The following is a 17,196-nucleotide window of genomic DNA, read 5'->3' on the forward strand; positions in this document are numbered from 1 at the left end:
ACAGCGTCAATGTACGTTTTCTTCTGTGTAAGTGAACTCATAGTGATTGCCATCATTGCTCATTCATGGCCTTTTAAGTTTACTGTGGCGCCTCACACATAAATGTGGCTATGGGTTTATATTGAAGTTAGGATGAGAAGCCACTCATTGCACACACAGAGCTGGCCATATCACCATGGTAACATGCATATATAATGAACCTTGAGGCTCATAATGCCAGCAATGTACACAGTGCTGGAATGACTCTGATGGTAGACACCATGCTTATGAATCCCTAAGGTAGTCTTCCTACAGCTCCTGAACTGCTAGCTATACTGGTGTCATACTATATATACTGTATATGCATGTATTTTGGTGGGATTTTTTTCACCATAGTTTAAAGAACATTATTACAAAAAGGTCCCTTTCATTTTTGAAGTAAGATTTGCTACAAAACAAGTATCACTGAGCACACTGCATGTAGCAGTATAGCAGATATATAAATTTTATAGTACAACACTTTGAATCTTACAAGAGAAAAACATGAACACTGAATGGCGCACCATGACGGTTATTCCACTCCACAAAGGGGGAGCCACGATGGACCCCAGAAACTACCACCCCATTAGCCGGATGAGCCTGGTCTGCAAGGCCATGGAATGTATCATCATGAAACTCATAAACAAAGAATTGGTAATCTCCAAACTCTGGACCCCACCCAGTTCGGGATTGTAAAAGGCAGGTCATGTCTCCTAAACCTAATAGACTTCTTTGAATCAGTCACCAAAGCCATAGATGAGGGTAAGGTGGTTCACACAGCCTATCTAGATCTCGCCAAAGCTTTTGACACCATCCCCCACACTGAAATTATAGATAAACTCACTAAATCAGGTATAAATCCCTATGTCACAAGATGGGTTGCCAACTGGCTCATGGACAGAATTTAGACTGTGAAAGTAGCAGACTCCAAATCCGACTTCAGACCAGTGACAAGTAGAATACCACAGGGTTCAGTCCTGGGTCCTTTCCTGTTTGGTATCTACTTCTCTGAAGTTCTGAAGTACAGGCTAACACAGAAGGTGTTTGGCTAACGAAGTTTGCAGATGACTGAAACTGGGAGCCATAATCGAAACTCCTAATGATGTGGACATTCTACAAAATGGCCTCACTGTGACAGATGCCTGGTGTCAAAGCCATGGCCTGAAGCTCAATGCCAAAATGTGCATTGTCATCCCCTTTGGTAAAAACTCTGTACCCATGAACTACCACATAGGTGGTAGTCTACTTAACACCTAAAGTGTGATAAGAGACCTTGGGACACAGGTGGACAGTAGTCTCTCCTTTGATAATCACATTGCCACAGTGGTCAGGAAATCCTTCTGCTCATCACTCATTAGACCCATTATAGAGTACAATGCCACTTTTGGTATGTACCTCACAAGACATCTACAACAATTGGAGAGGCCACAGAAATACCTCACAAAGAGGATTACTGGCCTCAAACAGATGCCCTATGCAGACCGTCTCAAAAAACTACAGCTTTACTCCATTGCATATCGCCTACTCAGGGGTGATCTCTGCCTAACATACAAAGCTATGTCAAACTGAGAGCTGTTGGACATGCTCCACTTAAAGAAATCCCAATCCCTCCGAGCTACATGCTCTAGGGACCTAAACCTTGTCACCACAATAAACAGAACATGCTGGAGGGATAGATTCCTGTCCCAGAGACTTCCCATACTCTGGAGCAGACTACCTATCTATGTCAAACAGAGCTCCTCATTAGCACTCTTCAAAAAAAAAAAAAATCTTGATGATTGGATGGGAAATAGGAAATTCACCCCGGGGATCACTTCTGTGGCTCTGCTCAACAGAGGCACAGGAGAATAATTTTCTTGGGTGTCGAAAGCCAGGGTATCTTTTTGACTAGGCTTATATAGGCCCTATGACCAATAGCCCAGTACCTACCTATGAACCTATGACATTTTTTTCCAAGTAAGAAAAGCAATATACTGTAAAGTGGAACTTCAGTTTCAAATTTTCTTGCACGCCTAAACCAAGGCATTTTGCTAATAAATGGATATAAAATGTAGCCACTGCGGTGGAGCAGAGAAATAAAGCCTTGACTACGTGGCTCAGGAAGCTGACGAAATGGAAAAGAGTGATGAGAGTGCCCAACCCAGGGGAGGGTGGTGCATGGGCATCTCTTTGCAGGGATCCCTGGTGGAGATCAGGGACATCCTTAGAGGAGGAATGGGGCAGCAGAGTGGAAACTGATCCTTGCTGAGCTGGTGTGGAGGTGGAGTGATAAGCTATTTGCACACATTGCATGCCCACCCCAGACCAAACCATGCTGTTGAGCCAAAAGAGGAGGAATGAGTGGGCCATACAGAATCCGCCTGGACAGATGTACAGATGTGCTGAGGACCCACTGCCTAAGGATCTATGACTGGCCCCAGTAATACTGGAAATAAGTCCATGGCAGCAAGGAGTTAGCTGGCAGACCCAGCACAGATGGCAATAATGGTGGAAAAGAGGGACAAAAACAAACAAATAAATAAATGTATATTAAATACAGCAGTTACAAAATAAAAGACCTGAGCACTAGAGACTACCTCTGACAGCCTAGCTATTGGATCCTAATCCGTGACACCTGATAGAAGGAATTTTTCCCAGAAGTTTCTAGCCATAGCCTGTACCCACCAATAATCCCAGTGTGGCTCAGCATGTGGTGCATTGATAGCAGCCATACAACTACTGAAGATTATGGAGCCCACGCCATTTACTGAATAGATAAACCATGACTAGGCATTCACAAAGATCACAAAACTTAACTGGTATCCAGCACAAAGTGCATAAACCCACAATAAGGTGTTGTATCTAGATATAGTATCTGCTCTGCAGAGTTCTGCACTAGTTGCAAGATCTCGGCTTCTGAGTTTGGCTGGCCTAGGTACAAGGCACTGTAGTAATCCAGGCAAGACTAGGCCCTTACTTGTTTAGATTGTATCTTTCAGACCTTAATTTTCATCGGAGGTGTTCTACAGAATATATGCTGACGACCTGAAATTGGGTAAACTGATTACAAGTGTTACAGATAAGGCATGTCTGCAAAATAATTTGACTAAACTGACCATTTGGGCACAGGAGAATAATATGTTGATAAATACATCAAAAACTAAGCATATGAGATTTGGGAGACATACACTGAAAGGTGAATATTTAATACAGCGCACAGTGATTGAAACTGTAGACTCATTTAAGGACCTGGGTATATGGGTAGATTCAGCTATGAGTTTTTCTAATCATATCAACCAATTGGCTAATGATAGTTATAGAACTGGGTTGTATAAAAAGATTTATAAAGTCTAGGAAATCAAACATAATGAAGTCATTGTTTGTTAGTTACATTAGAGCCAAACTTGAGTATGGAATAACAATATGAAAACCCTAGTGGAAAGCAAGCATGAATAAACTGGAAAGAGTACAGTGGAAATATACTAAGGGCATCCATGGATGTGAAAATCTAAGTTATTATGAAAGACTAAAATATCTGAACTTGTACAGTGTCTCTTACAGATATTTAAGAGGAACTCTTATTCAGGTATATAGGGCATATAGGGACAACTACCTCTGGGAATGTTTAGGGTTATCAAAAAGTACTACAGAATCATCAGATAACCTATGTAGAAGATTATATAGGAATGAGAAGTGTACCAATTGGTTCTCTGACAGAGTAGCTGATGCTTGGAACAGACTACCAAATTATATTAAAGCAAGTACTAGTTTAGATATTTTTAAGAACAGCCTGGATACTTATAGGTTCATAGGTTAGTACTAAGCCATTTTAAGCTTAGCCAATTGTCCCTTGTGAGACTCAAACCCTGCACCTTGTGTTTATAAGGCAAACACCTTAACCATTAGGCCACCCTCCCAACCTTATTATAGGAACAATTGTTCTGGCATATTGGCAAGCTTGAAAGGCTTAATGCCTGTGCTTGAAACATTTGTATGTATGTATGTATGCATGTATGTAAGCAAGAGGAAAGCAGGGATGCACCACCACCAGGATGTCTTCATGTAATATAAGACATTTTAGTAAGGGTAATATCCTTAAGATGGAAACAAAAATGTTTGGCAACAGCTAATAGATGGTTATCAGCAATTGCTGATAATTACATGTCTTCATTATAAATTCCAGTTTGACACTGCAAAAGATGACACTGAGAGAGAAAACTGGAGCATAACATTTCAGAAAGTAGAATGAGAAGCATGTTAAATATTTTGGGTGGGCTTCCCTTCAGCTGACAACTGATCATCCTGCCATGGATATATTCCGAATCAGCTTTTAACCTGTTTACAGCTGGCATAGAGTCCTGTGGGGAAGAGAAGCAGAGCCAAGTCTGTTCAGCTTCAGAATCATCCTGCATATATCTGTCTCAGGAAGGAACCATATAGACTGCAAACAACAAGGAACTCTAACTGCAGCTCTCAAATACACCATAAATAAAAAAAGAGGCATTAATAAATGAAACAATTATTTGTGTTTGCCTGGAAAGCTGAGTGGCACGCCAATCCAAAACTTTTATTGTGATCCCACAGTAACAGTTTAATCAGTCCAGTGATATCACATGGTCAGCAGTGATAGATTTTGGCAATAGTGAACAATTAGCTAATACTGGGTGTAACCTTAGTTGAGATGGTTTGATCACAGGGCAAAACATGAGAATGAAACAAAGACAGACATGGAAATATCCAGTATTATCCACACACAAGAGTCTACTGCTTTTATTATGCAATGGCCTTATTTAAGAAAAAAAGCTGTTTACCCTTTCCAAGTAATGCCATTGAATAGATGCATTTAAATTTTTCTTGATGGCTTCTGGGATGTAGAGAGCATCTAATGCATTTACTATGCATGCAATGGTCATATATGTACTGACCCTTGTACAATTTACTGGATAGAATGCTACTTTCTTTAGTTGAAACATGGAAGCTCAAATGCATCTTACTCTTTAGGTGAGGGCACTTGCAGACTCCCAACATCCTGAATGAGCTAGATGTACTTTTCATCCCTTGATATTCTGAGACACATAATTTCTTTTTCTTTTATAAAGGTGTCAGCTTTTCTTTCACCCTTCTGATAAGTGAGTTTGTTTTCTTCAGTTTGTAGAGTGGATAACATGGAAGCTGCAGATATTTTTGTTCATAGCTACAGCCACCACATTTATTTCTGTTACTAGTTCTGGATTTAAAGTGGGCACAGTGATTGTTTTGTCAAAACACTATTCCTGTTTTTTTAATAGTAATTCAAATATGTGAAATATGGTACAGACCCTGTTTGTAATGGTACACAACCTCCTTTTTGTGTATGCATTTAAAAAATGTTTTATTACTTCCAGATTGATTTGAGTCTTCAACATCTGCCAGAAAGTTACATCTTGCTGTGTGCTCTTGCTGCAAAGCTTCTTTCTGACATGTAGCAGGTACCAGAACCATACCTGGCTCACCTAGCTCCCTATGCCACTCCACAGTATGGTACTCCTCCACTCCAAGATGAAGAACAAATAAATATAAATAACAAACAAAAAGTCTGCTGGCCTTATCTGATCCTTTACCTGATCTAGCTAGGTCTGTTCTTTCTACAACATCCACTGCTTAACATATACAGCACAAACACACACACACACACACACACACACACACACACACACACACACACACACACACACACACACACACACACACACACACACACACACACACACACACACACACACACACACACACACACACACACACACACACACACACATGAAGCACTGAAGAAAGCATCAATTCCTTTCTGATATGCTGACAAAACTTCATTTTTGTACCAGCATTTCTGTAATCTGGTATGAAAATGAATATTGTGCACTGCACTAGCATTTGCTGACTGTGCCCCCTAATACTTTGCACCTGGGGTGTCTTCTTGCTTCCTCCCAGTCTATGTATACTTCTGGTTGAAACATTAATTCTGACAGTGTGTTATACGCATCTCGAAATATGGTAAAATATGTGGCTGTAGGACCAATTTTGCATGCTGCCAATTCATCAAATAACGATGTGACCTACATGAAAATATTCATGTACTTTAGGAAAACATTCCTCCCTGCCAGTAGCTTCTTTTCAAGGTGGCATTTATATAGCTTATGGACATTTGGCCAGGACACTGGGGAAATTCCTCTTACTCTCTTTGATAAGTGCCATTGGATCTACTATTAACTAAAGCAGATATCTCTGTGGTATAAGATGAAAATAATCTGCAACTATCCACTCAAAAAATGGAAATATCAGCAAGAAAGGCCTGCGTCTACACACAGACATGACTTCCCTTTGACAAAGCCAAACTGTGTGGGTTTGAGTATTTTGAGGCTGCCAATGTCCCTGTTAATGAGGTCTATGATAATCCATTCCATGGCCTTGAAGATCAGGCTAGTTAGGCTGATAGGTCTATAATTTCCCAGATTGGTGGACAATCCACCTTTGTGTAAAGGGATGATAGTGGCTGTCCTACACTCAGCTGGGATAAAGCCGATATTCAGGCTTTGGTTGAATATGGTGCCTAGTGGTGCTGCAAGTTCATGCCTGAGTTCATGTAGGATACAGCCTGGGCTGTTATCGAGTCTCATGGAGGCTGTATTTTCTGCCTTTGAGAGGGCAGTGATGACCTGTTCCCTAGAGATAAGAGGAGGGGGACAGTTACCGGGGATGTCCTGGTTTACTGATGGGGGTCAGAGGGGTGAAGTTTTCACTGAATCTGTCAGCCAGTAGGTTGGATATATCTACAACATTTGTGTATGTGGTGTCCTTGACCACCAGTTCTGAACAGATCTGGGTGCTTCCTTTGAGATTACAGACATATGTGAAGAAGGCCTTATAGGTTCATAAGTTCATAGATTGGTACTGGGCTATCTGCCTCAAGGCATATATTAGCCCATCCACGTTGTGCGGTATTCACCACCCCTTTTAGTAGTTCCCTAGACCCTTGTACTAGCAGCTAGTACCCTTGGCCCCTATCTAGTAGTGCTGTTGGTGTGATCCCCGGTGTGAACTTTCTGTTACCCATCCACTCATCAAGGTTCCTCTTGAAGAGTGATAGTGAGGGGCTCTGTCTTATGTAGATCGGGACCCTGTTCCATAGTAAGGGAAGTCTCTGAGAAGGGAATCTATCCCTCCAGCATGTTCTATTCATTGTTATGTTGAGGTTTATATCCCTAGAGCGTGTAGCTCGAGTAGATTTGGTTTTGCTAAGATGGAGCATGTTCAACAATTCTGGGTTGGACATGGCTCTGTATGTTAGACAGAGATCGTCTCTGAGAAAGTGGTATGCAACAGAGAACAGTCTTAGCTTTTTCAATTGTGCTGCATAGGGCAACTGTTTGTGGCCAGTAATCCTCTTGGTTAGGTACCTTTGTGGTCTCTCCTGCTGCTGGAGATGTCTAGCCAGGTACATTCCAATTGGTGCATTGTACTCAATAATGGGTCTGATGAGGGAAGAGTAGAGGGGCACCATTACATCCTTAGATTTTGATGTGAACCCTTTCGTGATCAGATGGGTCACATAGAAGGATTTTCTAACCACTTTGGCAACATGGTTATCAAAGGAAAGCTGACTATCTACTTGGGTCCCTAGATCCCTTATTTCTTCTTCAGATTTCAGGGGATTACCTCCTATGTTGTAGTTTGCAGGTACTCTGTTTTTTCCAAAGGGGATTACTACTCATTTTTTTGCATTTAGCTTGAGACCATGGCTTTGACACCATGCATCAGTCTCATTTAGGCCCTTCTGGAGGATCTCCATGTCGGCCGGAGACTCTATTATAGCACCCAGTTTGCAGTCATCCGCAAACTTAGTCAGCCACAGCCCTTCCATGCTTGCCTGTACTTCTGAGAAGTATATGCCAAACAGGAGGGGCCCCAGGACAGAGCCCTGAGGCACACCACTTGTTACTGGTCTGGATTCGGACATAGATCCCGCTACTCTTACTTTATGATTGTCTCTAGTATATATGACCAATTTGGACTTGAAGTTGGCTTTAGAGGATTTCACTACTGCTCTTATTTGCTTGTTTTGGCTAAGGAGAGATTGCTTCCAACTGGGCACCTGGTCCTTCGTGGTCCTGGACAGCATTTCTTTCCTTTTGTTATATAGTTCATTTACTGCAGATGTCCACCAGACAGGTTTACTCTTCCTTGCGGAGGAGGATTTTATTCTTTCAGGTATTCCTGATTCCATGCATGTATATAAATGCTCATACAGTACTTTGGTGTAGATTTGGACATTCATACCTGTTCCTACAGATGGAGAGGAGACTGTGAAGCTGTTTATATCATCTCTCAGGAAGTTGTAATCAGCTTTGGAGAAGTTTTTTTGTATAACCCTAGCTAGAGGGGGGGTCAGGGGAAATGGTGACTTCAAAAGTGACCACTTTATGGTCGGATCTTACCAGGGAGGATGATACTGTAGGGGTGTTGCAGTGGTTACTCATGTTGGTTAATACCAAGTCCAAGATGTTATCACCTCTTGTGGGTGTATTGACTAGCTGTTCCAAGGCATTTTCTTTGATAAAATCGAGGAATTTCTGGGCATTTGTGTTCTGGCATGAGTAGTTTTTCCAATCTATGGTTGGATAGTTAAAGTTGCCTAGAATCAGGGTAAAGGGTTGACTCCTGATAGATTCAAAGAGGTTCAGATAGGTAGAGTGGGCATCTTGAGTCAGATTTGAGGACCTGCAGCTAGCTAAGATTTGAATAGGGGTCTTGCCAATGGTTAACTGCACCTGGAGTGTCTTCTGTGTGTTATACTGTTTGACCAGACTGGAGGTGTGTGTGTCTTTAATATATATAGAAACTCCACCTCATTTGGCTTTGCTACCCACAGTTTGGGGTCTGAATGTATGATATAATGAGTAACCAGGTAAGGCTGGGCTTCTCTCTGCAGCCTTTAATCATGTTTCTGTGACTGCACAAATGTCAGGATCTTCCATGGTTTAGAATGCTTGCAATGAGTGCAGTTTCATCTTTAGACTCTTAGTGTTTAGCAGCATGACCTTTAATTTGCATTTTGTTGAAATTTGTATGTTTTTAGTATCGAACTCATGACTTTTCCTAAAAAAAAGACACTATGGGGAAGGCAAGGGCCTTTGCCAGAAGCCTGAAGCCCAAGTGAGACAAAAACAGGAAATCTTTAGCAAAGCATTGTGGTCTGTCGATCATATCTCCTCAGGCTGTCAGGTACTGGATTGCATTGAAATGAGAACAGAAACTAAGCCAATTGTTAAAGTCAATAATTTTCTGTTTGTATTGATGCATCATTCTAGGTGACAGTAGAATGCTGCTTAACGCTAGGGACATACCTTCCTGGGACATATATTCAATCATATCTCTCTTCATATAATTGAGGGAGGTACATCTCAAGTCGTTCAAGCCAACACAGCTTTGTGTCTCTCTGTATGTTATACACTGTAATTGCTGGGTGTTACAATTTTAATGATTCATGCTACGTTTGTCTTTTCTTTCTTGAACTACTATATCTATTTTTTTGGTTTTGTTTTTGTTTTTGAACTGTTGCCAATAGATGATGCCATGTGATATAAAATTCATCATTCAGTATAATGGTTTCTGCCTCAAGTCTCCAATAATTCTCAGCTACATCTATGTTGTAGTAATTGCACTGTCTCAAGTGCAACAGTCTTGCTACATTATTGTGTCTTTCAGTGTACAAACTCTCAGTCATGAGTGAATCAAACCTAGAAATCAGATGTGCAACTGTTTTCAGTTCTGTTTTATAGAAAGTACATTTATCTATTTCTCCCTGTTTTTCTATAGACTTTGTAAACCAACGTATACATAGCCCACTATCTTGGGAAGCCACTATTAGCCTTTCTGAGTTATGGGTTATGAGAGTATATGAATTATATGAACTACAGTCGGCTGGTCTGGCCAATGAAATGTATTTAACCAGTCATGAATTTCAGAAGCTCCTAATCAGCTAAGTACTATTTACCCTTACATAGGTTCATAGGTTTATAGAGTAGTACTAGGCTAACTGCCCTTGCGAGACCTTTTAATCCTAGCCAATTATCCCCTGTGAGATTCAAACCCTGTACATTGTGTTTGTAAGGCAAACACCTTAACCATTAGGCCCCTCTCCCAACCCGATTACTGTTGAAATATATTTAAATACGGTCATTATTTAGTAATTAATAAACTATAAAATGCATTGCTTTGTTAGGAAGTAAACTGTATTAATGTATTTTTGTTTAATTGTATTTCACTTTCAGCTGTTTCACAAACTCAGAAATTCTAGACTGTAATACTTCTAGGTATAATACCTTTTTCTGGTGTTGATGATCTTGTTGTAGCTTTTGCTGTTGTGGTCATTGTTGATGTTATTGTCTGTTTTGTTGTTGTCGTCAGTGTTGTTGGTTTTGTTGTTGATGAGGTTGTCACTGTAGTTTGTGATGTTGTTGTTGTCAGTGTTGTTGGTTTTGTTGTCGATGAGGTTGTCACTGTAGTCTGTGTTGTTGCTGTGGTAGTTGCCATAGTTCTGCTTATCTGTGGTGTCGTGGTAGATGTTGTTGCTGTTGTCAATGTTGTTGGTTTTGTTGTAGTTGATGAGGTTGTCACTGTAGTTTGTGTTGTTGCTGTGGTAGTTGCCATAGTTCTGCTTATATGTTGTGTCATGGTAGATGTTGTTGTTGTACTTGCTCCTTTACTTTCTTCTGTTTTACTTGTCGGTGAAGTTGATGTGATCAGTGTTAACAATGTACTTGCTGGAGGTGCTGCAGTTGGTATCACATCACAAATTCCATCCACAGAAGTATTCTTTATACAGTTACATGTTTCTCCCATTGTTACTGAATAACAACTGTAGGAACTGCAAGTTTGACTGTTCCAATAAAATCCATCCTCACAACTGCATGCTGTCTCATTACACACTAGAAGAAAGGAAAGCAAATGGACACTGTGTCAGAGTTAATGTTTTATTGTACAAGTCCAAAATACATATTTTGTTTGAGGTTAGATTATTTATAAAAGACACAAACAGTGAGGAAGCTAAATCAGGTTTCACTACTCCAATAAAATCTATCCGCACAGCTATGTGCTGTCTCCTTACACACTAGAAGAAAAGAAAGCAAATGAAAACTGTGTCACACTTAATGTTTTATTGCACAGGAATAAAACACAAATTTTATATGAGTCTAAATTATCTACATAAGGCATAAATAGGGAGGAAACAGTTTGTATTACAAGAATGAAGAAAAAGTGAGAACATATGCTATTAAGCATTTCAAGCAAGACTGTGCACTTTCTATAGGGCAAACATTATGCACACTTTCTGTATGGCATAACATTATTTAGAGAGCTAGAAACTATTGTATGTTGATATTTTGGGGGCATTTTATTCCTTACATAATTTCATACACTGGTGCACCCCAGTTCTCCAACCATTGTTCAGTCTACCTGCCATGACTTTTCAACCCAGTCTAACTCAGATCATGTTGAAAGCATCCAATGGTCATATATCAAACTGCCACCATGTTTTGTCCCCCTTATGGACTAGACAAATTTCTCCTTCCCAATCGGAGGATGGCACTATGTCACTACTGCAAGAGCTACTGCTGGCAAGCCTTCCTGCTGACCATACAGGAACTATTTTCTTGATTTTCTCTCAACCCTCTCCACCAGACATGTCCTACTGCTTTATGTGCCAACATAGATGTCACCATCCCCCAAGGGCCGGCCCACCTATGCTCCCCACTGGCACCTCAGAATCCCAATCTGATAATCGAACCTGGGCATTCTTGGCTGTAGTAAGGACTTTATCCCTCTGCATCACAGTGCTGGATATTTATGGGGATATGGGGATAACCTTACTGTTTCGCCTTTTCTAGGTAATCACAGGGCATTTTCTCGGAGATTAGAGCATTTTCTTTTCTCATTTTATACTGTGCACAACAGTTAGGGCCCCCAAAATTGTCCCCAATCTAAACTCCAGTCAATATCTGGTTAAAGTAAATTCCTCATAGTCACTACTACATGGCTCTGCCTGTCTATATTTCAACCTACTAATATTTTACAGTAACTTATTTATCCCAGTTAAATAATTGCTGCAAACTTATTAAAATACCAATCCAACCCTATTAATTAGGTTTAGTGCACAGCCATCACCATAAGTGTATTGTTGATAACCCCATTCAATAAAGTTAAATGCTTGATTCCACAAACCTTTCCTTAGTCCTCCACTGATAGTTTTCACTCTCAGCCCTGCAGGGCAAGTGTGCCCGCTCTGTTTGCTCTGCTCACTCTGCTTCCCTACCCTGCCCCTGATTTCCACCTGCCCCCACTACATCTACTTTTATTCTAAACCCTAATCACCTGACCACTAGTCCAACCCCTAATTGCCTAATCTCTAGCCCAACCCACTCTTCTCACCTCCCTCCCACCCTCCAATCCAATTACTTCCTATACTGATCCCACTCCCAATAACACATTCCAAGCCATCTCACCTCCACCCTTACACACAACCAACCAAGAATACTAATTGTAGTATTCACTCTAAAGTCTATCATGTTACCCATACTCACATCCCTATCACTAGCTCTACTATCCCTTACCTTCCTCACTTCCTTACAAACAACCCAACCACTGCACAATTACTCATCATACTACCCACACTAGCTCACTCTCTCAAACCCACTCATACTTCTATATCTGCCCTACAATGTACTCACATACAATCATAACACCAACTCATTACACTAGGAAAAACACACATAGACCAAGCTCACAAGCAATTAATATTAAAAAGCACATACTAACACTCCTACAAACTCTGCTAATCTCTGGTGACATTCACCCAAATCCAGGTCCCCTGATAGCCAAACATCTGATCTGCTGATCCTAAATCTCAACGTATGAAGCATTACCAACAAGCTAACAGACCTACATGCATTCATAGCCCACTAAAACCCTGATATACTCACCATTACAGAGACCTGGCTTAAATCCAGTATCCAAGATGAAGACTTTCTCTCCCCAGGGTATAATACACATAAATCTGATAGAAAAAGCAGGAAAGGAGGAAGAGTAGCCATACTCTTTAAAAACACCCTTAACTTCCAGCTCCTGCACACCACACCACCCACATTTCAAAATGCTGAACTCCTGTTTTCTGTCCTCTCCTTAAGAAGCATCAAGAAGATCAATATAATATGCTGCTACATACCTCCAGGCAATAACTCACTCATAATAGGAGACATCCTACACTGGACAAAGGACAACCTACCACAGGAAAGAATCCTACTAGGTGACCTTAACATCAACTGGATAGCCAGTAACTCCAGCAGCCCCTCTACACATATCAACTTGCATGGATTCTCTCAACTAATTTCAGAACCAACTTGAATAGACAAAACAAAAAAAGAATCTATATTGGACTGGACACTAACCAATCCCAAGCAAAATTATACGGTAGGCTTTCTCCCAGATGATCTAAGTGATCATCTCCACACCTTCCTACTCCACAAACACTCTAATCACCCCAACCTAGTTGTTCATAGGTTCATAGGTTCATAGGTTGGTACTAGGCTATCAGCCCTAGGGCCTATACAAGCCTAGCCATAACAATTCCCTGGCTATTTCTTCCCACATTATTTACTTTCCTGGACCCTTGTCTAGCAGGGTGACTGACATGATCCCTGGGGTGAATTTCCTTTCTCCCATCCAAACGTCAAGGTTCCTCTTGAAGAGGTCCAAAGAGGCACTCTGCTTGACATGTATGGCCAATCTATTCCAGAGTCTGGGGAGTCTCTGGGTCAGGAACCTATCCCTCCAGCATGTTTTGTTTATTGTGATGACAAGGTTTAGATCCCTGGAGCGTGTAGCTCTGAGGGATTGGGATTTCTTTAAGTGTAGCATGTACAACAGCTCTGGGTTTGACATGGCCTTGTATGTTAAGCAGAGATCGCCTCTGAGTAGACAATATGCGACAGAGTATAGCTGGAGTTTTTTAAGGCAGTCAGCGTAAGGCATCTGATTTAGGCCTGTGATTCTTTTAATGAGGTATTTCTGAGGTCTTTCCAGTTGTTGCAGATGTCTTGAGAGGTACATACCAAATGGGGCGTTGTATTCTATAATGGGTCTAATGAGGGATGAGTACAGTGGGACAATGACCTCCTTTTTTCTGGATGAAAAGCCCTTCGTGATGAGGTGTGCCACATAGAAGGATTTCCTGACTGTTGTGGTGATGTGGTTATCGAAGGTGAGACCACTGTCCACCTGTGTCCCTAAGTCTCTTATCACACTTTCTGTGTTTAGTGTACTGCCACCTATATGGTAATTCATGGATACATGTTTTTTCCCATAGGGGATAACAATACATTTCTTGGCATTGAGCTTGAGCCCATGGCTCTGGCACCAAGCATCTGTTTCTGTAAGGCCCTTTTGTAGAGTATCCACATCATTTGGGGATTCAATAATGGCTCCCAGTTTGCAGTCATCTGCAAACTTTGTTAGCCAGAGTCCCTTAGTGTTGGCCTGTACTTCAGAGAAGTAGATGCCAAACAAGAGCGCCCCAGGACTGAACCCTGAGGTACTCCACTTGTCACTTGTCTGGAGCTGGATTTGGAGTCGGCAACTTTTACAGTGTGGGTTCTATCAGTAAGCCATTTAGCAACCCATTGGGTGACATAGGGATTAATACCCAACTTAGTAAGTTTATCTATGATTCCAGAGTGGGGATGGTGTCAAAGGCCTTGGCAAGGTCTAGATAGGCTGTGTGGACCACCTTACCCTTGTCCATGGCTCTGGAGACTGATTCAAAGAAGTCAATCAGGTTCAGGAGACAAGATCGGCCCTTCACAAACCGAAACTGGGTGGGGTCCAGTGTTTGAAGGTTGCCAATGTCTTTGTTTATAAGTTCCATGATAATACGCTCCATGGCCTTGCAGATAAGGCTTGTCAGACTGATGGGACGGTAGTTTCCGGGATCCAAGGTGGATCTTTGTGGATTGGGATAACTGTAGCTCTGCGCCACTCAGTGGGCACGAAACCTGAGGTGAGGCTATGATTAAACATGACACTTAGGTGAGGTGCCAGTTCATATTGTAGTTCATGTAGTACATAGCCCGGGATGTCATCTGGTCCCATGGATGCTGTATTCTTGGCTTTAGAGAATGCGTTTTGTACCTGTGTGGCCGTTATTACTGGAATTTGGCAATCTTCCGGTATTGAGATGGGCCATTTAGGGGGTGAGAGGGGGGTGAAGTTGGCACTGAATCGATCTGCCAGGATATTGGCAATATCCTTTGGATCAGTATATTTATTGCCATTCTGTTTTAGCTCAGAGCAGATCTGAGCATTGCCATTTAGATTCTTGACATAGTTATAGAATGCTTTGTGGTTGTCTTTGGAATCTTTGGCAATTTTATTTTCATAACTAGCTTTGGAGGATTTTATGAGGCATCTCAATTTCTTACTGAGGCTAATAAGGGAGTTTTTTGCATCCTGGGATTTTCCTCTTTTCTGCAAAAGTTTCTTCCTTTTGTTGTAAAGTTTGTTTATGGCAGGGGACCACCAGATTGGCTTCCTTTTTTTGGATGAGAGCATTTTGGTTCTATTTGGGATGGCACGATTCATGCATGAGTGGATGTGCTCGTACAGTGCCTTAGTGTAGGATTCAGCAGTTGAACTTTCAGTTCCGTCTGCATGGGTGTCATGAAGTTTGTCACTTCTGACTTGAGTAGCATGAAGTTGGCTTTGGAGAAGTTTTTTATGGTGGTTTCTTTACTGGGGGGTGTGGGTGGGATGTGGATGTTAAGGGTGATTAGCTTATGGTCAGACCTGACTAATGAGGGGGTGACCATAGGTATGGAGCATTGATTTGCCATGTTGGTAATGACCAGGTCTAGGATATTGGAGCCCCTGGTGGGACTATGGATTAGTTGATCCAGGGCGTTGGAATTTATGAATTCCAAGAACCGCTAAGCAAAGGTGTTGGGACATGAGTAGTTTTCCCAGTTAATGGCAGGGTAGTTAAAATCACCCAGTATTAGGGTGTTTGGTTCTATCTTAATATTTTCCAGTATGTTTAAAAAGGTGTAGTGAGAATCTTGGGGTATGGTGGGGGATCTGTAGCAAGCTACAATTTGGATTGCAGTCTTACCTAGTGTTAGTTGCACTTGGAGAATTTCAGACACATTGTGTTGGCCAACTAGTCTGGTGGTGTGAATATCCTTGGTGAATATTGACACTCCTCCACCTTTAGTGTTTCGGCCCTGGTTTGGTGGCCGAAAAGTGTGGTAAGAGTTGTAGCCTGGTATTGCAGGGGTGCTCTCTGGAGCCTTGAACCAGGTCTCAGTTACTGCACAGATATCGATGTTCTCCATTTTTAGGAGTGCCTCGAGAGAATGCATTTTGAGGTTTAGACTTCTAGCATTGAGTAGCATTACCTTCATATTTTGCATGCTTGTACCTGTTATGGTGTTGGTTTTGTCCTTTGAAGTTTGCTTAAAAAAGGCACTATAGGGGTGGCAAGAGCCTTAGCCAGTAACCTGAATCCCAGGGGCGACAGGTGCAGACCATCTCTGGCAAAGCATCGTGGTCTGTCAATCATGTCATCCCAGGCAGACAGATACTGGATCCCCTTTGAATGACACCATAAGCTTAGCCAATTGTTGAAGTCAATCATTTTATCCTTATATTGTGGTATCATTCTGGGCGAAGGCAGGATGCTACTCAGGGCTAGGGTCATACCTGCCTGGGCCACATGATCCGAGAGCTCTTCCATGTCTCTTTTCATGTAGTCCAGGGAGGTACGTCTCAAGTCATTCACTCCAACATGGACAATGACAGAGTCATTACAACTACAAAATAGTACGAGATGACTGTAACCTTACTCCACAATACCTAAATACAGTCCTAAGCCACTGCAACTGGGAACCACTATGAACACTAGAGTTAAACCACACAGTAGAATACTTCAATACTGCCTTTTCTAACATGCTTAACAGTCTTGCTCCCAGCAGAAAGATCAGACTTAAGGCCAACTATGCACCCTGGCTAAGTAAGGACACTAGAGCCTTGCTAAAAGCCGGAGATAAAGCTTGGAAAATCTGGAAAACTGACAATAGCCCTAGCTCCAGGCAATACTATCAACAGCTTAGAAACAAG

The 17,196-nt window shown here is 41.6% G+C and overlaps 1 protein-coding gene across 1 annotated transcript in view; it reads right to left on the bottom strand.

Moving 5' to 3' along the window:
* Positions 1-17,196, bottom strand: part of LOC122794939 (location of vulva defective 1-like) — a 707,924-nt gene that overhangs the window by 513,037 nt on the left and 177,691 nt on the right. The window contains exon 4 of the mRNA XM_044063534.1: positions 10,356-10,961. Within this exon, the coding sequence (XP_043919469.1) occupies positions 10,356-10,961 (606 nt within the window). The remainder of the gene's footprint in view (positions 1-10,355; positions 10,962-17,196) is intronic.

Source organism: Protopterus annectens, chromosome 2.part1 (genome assembly GCF_019279795.1).
Source record: "Protopterus annectens isolate FY-2018-M chromosome 2.part1, PAN1.0, whole genome shotgun sequence".
Taxonomy (NCBI): Eukaryota; Metazoa; Chordata; order Ceratodontiformes; family Protopteridae; genus Protopterus; species Protopterus annectens.